Source organism: Oncorhynchus keta, chromosome 14 (genome assembly GCF_023373465.1).
Source record: "Oncorhynchus keta strain PuntledgeMale-10-30-2019 chromosome 14, Oket_V2, whole genome shotgun sequence".
NCBI classification, from domain to species: domain Eukaryota; kingdom Metazoa; phylum Chordata; class Actinopteri; order Salmoniformes; family Salmonidae; genus Oncorhynchus; species Oncorhynchus keta.
Window position 1 is genome coordinate 10,881,165 of NC_068434.1, and position 8,757 is coordinate 10,889,921.

At 44.4% G+C, this 8,757-nt stretch overlaps 1 protein-coding gene across 2 annotated transcripts in view; it reads left to right on the plus strand.

Annotated features, from left to right (window-relative positions):
- LOC118394008 (pikachurin) overlaps window positions 1-7,800 on the plus strand; it is a 56,977-nt gene extending 49,177 nt beyond the window's left edge. For both annotated transcript variants that reach the window (XM_052461081.1, XM_052461082.1), the window contains 4 exons: window positions 118-261; window positions 3,365-3,448; window positions 4,237-4,340; window positions 5,828-7,800. In XM_052461081.1, coding sequence (XP_052317041.1) covers window positions 118-261; window positions 3,365-3,448; window positions 4,237-4,340; window positions 5,828-5,979 — 484 coding nt within the window. In that variant the 3' untranslated portion in view covers window positions 5,980-7,800. The remainder of the gene's footprint in view (window positions 1-117; window positions 262-3,364; window positions 3,449-4,236; window positions 4,341-5,827) is intronic.
- The last annotated feature ends 957 nt before the right edge of the window (window positions 7,801-8,757 follow it).

An 8,757-nucleotide genomic window follows, 5' to 3' on the forward strand; every position in this document is an offset into this window, starting at 1 on the left:
TCTGTGCTGACATATCCTGTGTGCCACTCTGTTCTGACATATCCTGTGTTCCACTCTGTTCTGATATATCCTGTGTGTCACTCTGTGCTGATATATCCTGTGTGTTTCCCACCCCAGGGTTTCGGGCGTCAGGACCAACATGTTTATGCGCTTTAAGAGCACGGCGAAGGATGGTCTGTTGCTATGGCGAGGCGACAGCCAAGTGAGGCCCAACAGTGACTTCCTGTCTTTAGGACTGCAGGACGGAGCACTCATTTTTAGGTGAACCCCTGACGTTACACACCCCTCGACCACACCTTCCCTTTCCCCTAATGGTGAACCCCTGACCTCACACACCCCTCGACCACACCTTCCCTTTCCCTAATGATGAACCCCTGACCTCACACACCCCTCGACCACACCTTCCCTTTCCCCTGACGTTACACATGACTCGAGTCCACACATTCCCTTTCCCTAATGATGAACCCCTGACCTCACACACCCCTCGACCACACCTTCCCTTTCCCCTAATGGTGAACCCCTGACCTCACACACCCCTCGACCACACCTTCCCTTTCCTCTAATGATGAACCCCTGACGTTACACACCCCTCGACCACACCTTCCCTTTTCCCTAATTATGAACCCCTGACCTCACACACCCCTCGACCCCACCTTCCTTTTCCCTAATGATGAACCCCTGACGTTACACATGACTCGAGTCCACACCTCCCCTTTCCCTAATGATGAACCCCTGACCTCACACACCCCTCGACCACACCTTCCCTTTCCCCTAATGGTGAACCCCTGACCTCACACACCCCTCGACCACACCTTCCCTTTCCCCTAATGGTGAACCCCTGACCTCACACACCCCTCGACCACACCTTCCCTTTCCCCTAATGGTGAACCCCTGACCTCACACCCCTCGACCACACCTTCCCTTTCCCCTAATGATAAACCCCTGACGTTACACACCCCTCGAGTCCACACTTTCCCTAATGGTAAACCCCTGACGTTACACACCCCTCGAGTCCACACCTCCCCTTTCCCTAATGGTAAACCCCTGACGTTACACACCCCTCGAGTCCACACCTCCCCTTTCCCTAATGGTAAACCCCTGACGTTACACACCCCTCGAGTCCACACTTTCCCTAATGATAAACCCCTGACGTTACACACCCCTCGAGTCCACACTTTCCCTAATGATGAACCCCTGACCTCACACACCCCTCGAGTCCACACTTTCCCTAATGATAAACCCCTGACGTTACACACCCCTCGAGTCCACACTTTCCCTAATGATGAACCCCTGACCTCACACACCCCTCGAGTCCACACTTTCCCTAATGGTGAACCCCTGACCTCACACACCCTCGAGTCCACACCTCCCCTTTCCCTAATGGTAAACCCCTGATGTTACACACCCCTCGAGTCCACACCTCCCCTTTCCCTAATGATGAACCCCTGACTTCACACACCCCTCGAGTCCACACTTTCCCTAATGATAAACCCCTGACGTTACACACCCCTCGAGTCCACACTTTCCCTAATGGTAAAACCCCTGACGTTACACACCCCTCGAGTCCACACTTTCCCTAATGATAAACCCCTGACGTTACACACCCCTCGAGTCCACACTTTCCCTAATGGTAAACCCCTGACGTTACACACCCCTCGAGTCCACACTTTCCCCAATGATGAACCCCTGACCTCACACACCCCTCGAGTCCACACCTCCCCTTTCCCTAATGGTGAACCCCTGACGTTACACACCCCTCGAGTCCACACTTTCCCTAATGGTAAACCCCTGACGTTACACACCCCTCGAGTCCACACTTTCCCCAATGATGAACCCCTGACTTCACACACCCCTCGAGTCCACACCTCCCCTTTCCCTAATGATGAACCCCTGACGTTACACACCCCTCGAGTCCACACTTTCCCTAATGATGAACCCCTGACGTTACACACCCCTCGAGTCCACACTAGAGGTTGACTGGTTAATCGGCATGGCCGATTAATTAGGGCTAATTTCAAGTTTTCATAACAATCGGTAATCTGCATTTTTGGATGCCGATTATGGCCGATTACATTGCACTTCACAAGGAGACGAATGGTGCTGTATTTCAATGAAAGAATAAACATTTTTTTTTCTAAATGATAATTTCAGGATTTGACCATATGAATTACCAAAGGCTCATATTTCTGTGTGTTTATTATATTATAATTAAGTCTAGGATTTGATATTTGATAGAGCAGTCTGACTGGGCGGTGGTAGGCAGCAGCAGGCTTGTAAGCATTCATTCAAACAGTACTTTCCTGCGTTTGCTAGCAGCTCTTCGCAATGTTTGAAGCACAGTGCTGTTTATGACTTCAAGCCTATCACCTCCCGAGATTAGGCTGGCAAATACTATAGTGCCTGTAAGGACATCCAATAGTCAAAGGGGTATATGAAATACAAATGGTATAGAGAGATTCGTCCTATAATTCCTATAATAACTACAACCTAAAACTTCTTACCTGGGAATACTGAAGACTCATGTTAAAAGGAACCACCAGCTTTCATATGTTCTCATGTTCTGAGCAAGGAACGTAAACGTTAGCTTTTTTACATGGCACATATTGCACTTTTACTTTCTTCTCCAACACTGTGTTTTTGCATTATTTAAACCAGATTGAACATGTTTCATTATTTATATGAGACTAAATTTATTTTTATTTATGTATTATATTAAGTAAAAATAATTGTTCATTCAGTATTGTTGTAATTGTCATTATTACAAATATATATATAAAAATCGTCCGATTAATCGGTATCTGCTTTTTTTTGGGTCCTCCAATAATCGGTATCGGTGTTGAAAAATCAGAATCTATCGACCTCTAGTCCACACCTTCCCTTTCCCTAATGCTTCCTGCAGAAGAAAAGCCTCCTCTGGTCATGCTGTGGTAAGACAGCACAGGTCTGGGACCAGGCTGGTAAAAACATTGCCCAGCCTTTTCTTTCCGTATCTTTGGGACAGTTTCCTGGATACAGATTTATTGCGATTCGCGTTAGATCCGCAATATAGGGAAATTTGCATTTAAATGTCATTTCCGATTAGAGATTTACATGTGCAGCGTTCCCCGTGAATGCGTTCTCCACAAATGCGAGAACATTGCCTTTAAAAGGCGCATAGCACGAAAAAGATGAATCCCAGCTTAAGCCTTAAAACTAGCTCTTAGACTAAAAAGTAGGCTCCGTACACCATTTTGTTGGTCCAGGACTGGGCATAATCAGCGTCTGGGAAACCAACCCTTTGAGTTGAGCCTTGTTGAATGGGCATCGTTTCATTCCTGGTTGTAGCAGTAGTTCATTCATTCATGTTGTCTTCCTGTGTCTGTAGCTATAACCTGGGCAGTGGTGTGGCCAATGTGATTGTCAACGGAACCTTCAGCGATGGAAGGTGGCACAGAGTGAAGGCTGTCAGGTGCTTTTCAATGCCTTTCTCACTTGGAAATTAAAAGAAGAAAAATGCATTACATTCTACTAGGGTTTCTGGGAATACAACATAATGTGTCTTATTGCAGGTGGCAAACTTGTTTGACATTGTAGATTAATCTCCCATTTGATCTGGTATCTGTTGTAACGTTTTGTGCGTATGGAATCAGGCAGTGTCTAAGACATTTGGGAAGAATTTGGAGGTCTGTTTCATTGCTTCAATTGGACTTCTTTAGACAAGTCTGGGAAATAGATATAAAACTGTGTGTGTATTTATGTTTAACCCCGCATGTGTGTGTTTCTCTGCCTTGATGTGTGTGCGTATCTCAATGCAGTCTCTAGGCCAGTGTAGAGCGGCTTCATGGGCCACAAAAAATACTTGAGGAATGACAGTAAATGACAGGATTGACAGTAAATGACAGGATTGACAGTAAATGACAGGAATGACAGTAAATGACAGGAATGACAGTAAATGTACATGTATTGTACACCAAGACCCCATCAATGGACAGCTTTATGTAACTTCATGTAGAATACATCCAGACTTAGGGTCCAAATTGATTGATTCTCTCATGACCTGCTTAGCTCCATTTTATTGAGCTAGCATCCATTATATGAGTGTCAGGGGGGGAGTAGAAAGATGAAAGAAGTAATTACTCTCTTTCTATCTGGATCCTCTCATCCATTCATCTCCCTCCCCTCCCTTTCCTTGTGTGTCATTCCGTTGTGCGTCCTTCCTGTTGTTGTGTGTCCTTCCTGTTGTTGTGTGTTCTTCAGGGACGGCCAGACTGGGAAGCTGACAGTGGATGACTATGGGGCCCAGACTGGCAGGTCACCTGGGAAGATGAGACAGCTGAACGTCAACGGTGTCTTGTATGTCGGTATGTCACCACCACAGCTATTTAGTCACCTATATTATTCGTGGGGTTGCACATTGCGTCACTCCACCTCTGAAAGTTCCGTGACTCCCTGGCTGACAGTTCCACTAACTCCATTCTCAATTGCCGCTGATTCAGATTTCATCCAAAGTACAATGTCATCGTATTTTTAAGAAACTATTGTGTAGTTTACACTAAATCATCACGAGTCCCCGTTAATAGTGACTGAGCAGTGAAGTAGGTGCAACCACGGCAGGTAGCCTGGCGGGTTGGAGCGTTGGGCCAGTAACCCAAAGGTTTCTATATCGAATCCCCGAGCTGACAAGGTAGAAATCTGTCGTTCTGCCCATGAGCAAGGCAGTTAACCTACTGTTCCCCGGGCGCCGTGGATGTCGATTTAAGGCAGCATCCTGCGACTCTCTGATTTAGAGGGGTTGGGTTAAATGCGGAAGACAGATTTCAGACTATTCATTCCATGGATAGTCTCCTGGATTCTCATTGCATCCTCCGTTCAGGCGGTTCTTCAGTTCCAATGTCTGTCTGGTAGTTCCAATGTCTGTCTGTCTGTCTGTCTGTCTGTCTGTCTGTCTGTCTGTCTGTCTGGCGGTTCCCCAGTTCCAATGTCTGTCTGTCTGGCGGTTCCTCAGTTCCAATATCTGTCTGGTAGTTCCAATTTCTGTCTGTCTGTCTGGCGGTTCCTCAGTTCCATGTCTGTCTGTCTGTCTGTCTGTCTGTCTGTCTGTCTGTCTGTCTGTCTGTCTGTCTGCCTGTCTGTCTGTCTGTCTGTCTGTCTGTCTGTCTGTCTGTCTGTCTGGCGGTTCCTCAGTTCCAATGTCTGTCTGTCTGGCGGTTCCTCAGTTCCAATGTATGTCTGGTAGTTCCAATTTCTGTCTGTCTGTCTGGCGGTTCCTCAGTTCCAATGTCTGTCTGTCTGTCTGTCTGTCTGTCTGTCTGTCTGTCTGTCTGTCTGTCTGGCAATTCCTCAGTTCCAATGTCTGTCTGTCTGGCGGTTCCACTGTCTGTCTGATTTCTGGAAGACTAAATGTAAGCTAGTACAACCTATGTTGATCATGATATGATGATGATGATGATTAAGATAGCAATAACAGCAATGATAATAGTTATGACTGTGATGATAATAGTTATGACTGTGATGATAATGGTTATGACTGTGATGATAATGGTTATGACTGTGATGATAATGGTTATGACTGTGATGATAATGGTTATGACTGTGATGATAATGGTTATGACTGTGATGATAATGGTTATGACTGTGATGATAACGGTTATGACTGTGATGATAATGGTTATGACTGTGATGATAATGGTTATGACTGTGATGATAATTGTTATGATGATAATTGTTATGATGGTGATGACGATGATGACAAAGAAAATGAGGGTCAGAAATGCCATATTGTAATTATGGTGATGATGAAGATGAGTAGGATTAGAACTTTAATACCTGATGTCTCTGCTCTGCCTAGGGGGGATGAAGGAGATTGCTCTGCACACTAACCGGCAGTACAGTGGAGGTCTGGTGGGCTGCGTCTCACACTTCACCTTGTCCACCGACTACCACCTCTCCCTAGTGGAGGACGCTGCCGATGGCAAGAACATCAACACTTGTACCAACTAAAAGTCCTGTGTGTCCAGGGCCCATATCATTAAGCATCTCAGAGTAGGAGTGCTGATCTAGAATCAGTTTAGCCTTTTAGATGAGAAAGCATGGACAGGGGGACCTGATCCTATATCAGCACTTCTACACTGAGATGCTTTGTGAATACGAGCCTTGGGCTTTCTGCCGACTCAGCAGCAAGACACGTTCACCCAAGGACCCAATAACACAAGTGCAACGAGACTGGAGAGACCTTGCTAGAACCTCCTGAAATGTAAGGTTGCAACTTTGACATCCGAAGGACAATTTCATGGGATGGTTTCGACGATATCCAGATATTTTTTTCTACATCCTTATTGGATGATTTGGAGAACCAAAATATGTAGTAATGAATGATGTTTTTGATAAAGTGACATGATGTTTGTAGAAAAATAACCTTTTTTTAGTTGTATTTTTTAAGCCTGCTCTTGGCACACAGAGTCATGTTATTGTGATTGTTGTGTTGTGGTGTCTGTATCAACAAGTCCATAGACGACAGTGTTTTTGACTTCAATTCATGTGAGTTGTTTGCAGGTTGCTAGTGTTTGGTGGCACCTTAATTGGGGAGGACGGGCTCGTGGTAATGACTGGAGCGGAATCAGTGGAATGGAATCAAATACAACAAAGACAAGGTTTCCATTCCATTTACTCCGTTCCGGCCATTATTACGAGCCGTTCTCCCCTCAGCAGCCTCCCCTGCTGGAAGGTGATGAAGATCAGCCGAGTGTCTAGGTGTTTCTTTCTTTCCCCTGTCTGGATATCAGGACATTTTCCTCTTTCAGTATCCATGTCTCTCTGCTTTTTCTCTACAGCAAAGAAATATGCCAGATGGACACTATCGTTATTGCAAAGAAAAATATACAAGTCCCCAGTGTTTCCCAAACTTGGTCCTCGGGACCCCAAGAGGTGCACATTTAGTTAACACTACACAGCTGATTCAAATGATCAAAGCTTGATGATTAGCTGATTATTTGAATCAGCTGTGTAGTTCTAGTGCAAAAACCAAAACGTGCCCCCTTTGGGGTTCCGAGGTCCGAGTTTTGGGGAAACCCTGGTATAAGTCAACCAAAATAATGTGTGGAAAACACTATCACCCTCTTCATTTGATATTATGTACTGCACATGTCAGCGTTTCAGTTGTGTTGTCGCTTCTGTTTTGAACCAAATTAATTTCCCCAGTTGTGTGTATTTGAAATCGCAAATACTGAAAGTACATTTAGTTACCATGTCATCTCAGGCCTAGGCTTACTGCAATAAGAAGTTCACCACCAAGAACATTCTGACAGTGTTCTGTGTTGATATTTTGTCTGATTGTGGGAAGGTTTTTGTTGCTAAAATGTTAATGTTTGATTTAAAACATAAAATAATACTCAATGTCCAGAGAACATTGCTAATGATAGATATTTGAAATAATAAATGTGATTGATTTCAATGAAGTTGAAACAGGTAGCCGTTATCTAGCTAATATTTTCCCATTTTATTTGAACTGTGCTATGGTAACTACTGCATTCCACAGAAATCAATGAAGACATTGCCACAGCTTTTAAGTTCCCTCTTTTTGTGAAGATGATGGTTTTTTACCATGTTCCTTTTGATGTTCCTTTGATGTCATTATATATATTTTGTAATCATATATTTTGTCTATGGCCTACTGCAAATCTTTGAATAATTGCTCCCCTTCTGACTGCTAAGAATAAAATGACTGGCTTGAAGTGGACTATTTTACAAAATTGCCTCCACAAATAGTCAGTGAAAGAAAATGTTGGTTTGACACAAACACATTCATTTTTGTTCTTCTATCGTCGTGGGAACCTAAAATATATTTCCATTCCAAATCCTCTTTTCCTTAACCCATACCCTACCATAACTCCTAAACCTCCTACCCTAACCCTAATTCTAACCCTAACCATTAAGCATGACATAGCCTTTGTCCTCATGGGGAAAGTGGGTAATCCGTACAAGGGAACATTTTCTTTGTTCTACTATTCTTTTGGGGACTTTTGGAGATTTTATGTCCCCACAAGGATAGAAGAACAACCCCCCCTACACACCATACACACACACTTTTCTGTTGACGAACTTGAAGCTGCTTGAGTCTCACCTCGTCCTTCCTTCACCTCTTGACCGCTCCTTCTGTGAAAGAGGAGAACAGTACAAGAATCACAGCAGGAACTGCCTCCGTTGGATAATTTCTTGACATATTGATGGCTTGGAAAAATCTGACCGTTTATTACTTTGGATGCGTGTTATGAGTTGTTTATTTGAATTCCCTTTGGATGAGTCTTTCGACATCCCTGTGATGAATGACACACTTGAGCAACTTGAGCATCGCCCTACAGTTTGTTGTCGTGCACTGTGACTTCACTTGTTTCTATTGGGTTGCAAAAATATATACATTTTTTTTTCAGAGAGCTGTGTTGACATGCCAGGATGGATCTCCAAATCAAATCTGGCTTTATACCTGTGGTCTGAACAGGTAGAAAGCCAAAGTTGGTGATTTACTGCCACCTGGAGTTATGTAGTGTTTGCTCTTTGATCCTTCCTTAACCCATAGAAAGTCCCATCCAGATTACTACTTCAAAACGGTGAAAGCCCTCAATGGCGCTGTCCATGCGAAAAACAGGCTTTGGGCCAAGTATGGAGCCGGGTGCACATCACACACATGTCCATTAACAGATTGCAGCAGCTACTTTCTTGAATGAGATCAAAAGGGCGCTCCAGCAGAGAAGGGAGCATGATTTCACATCCCCAAAATGCCAT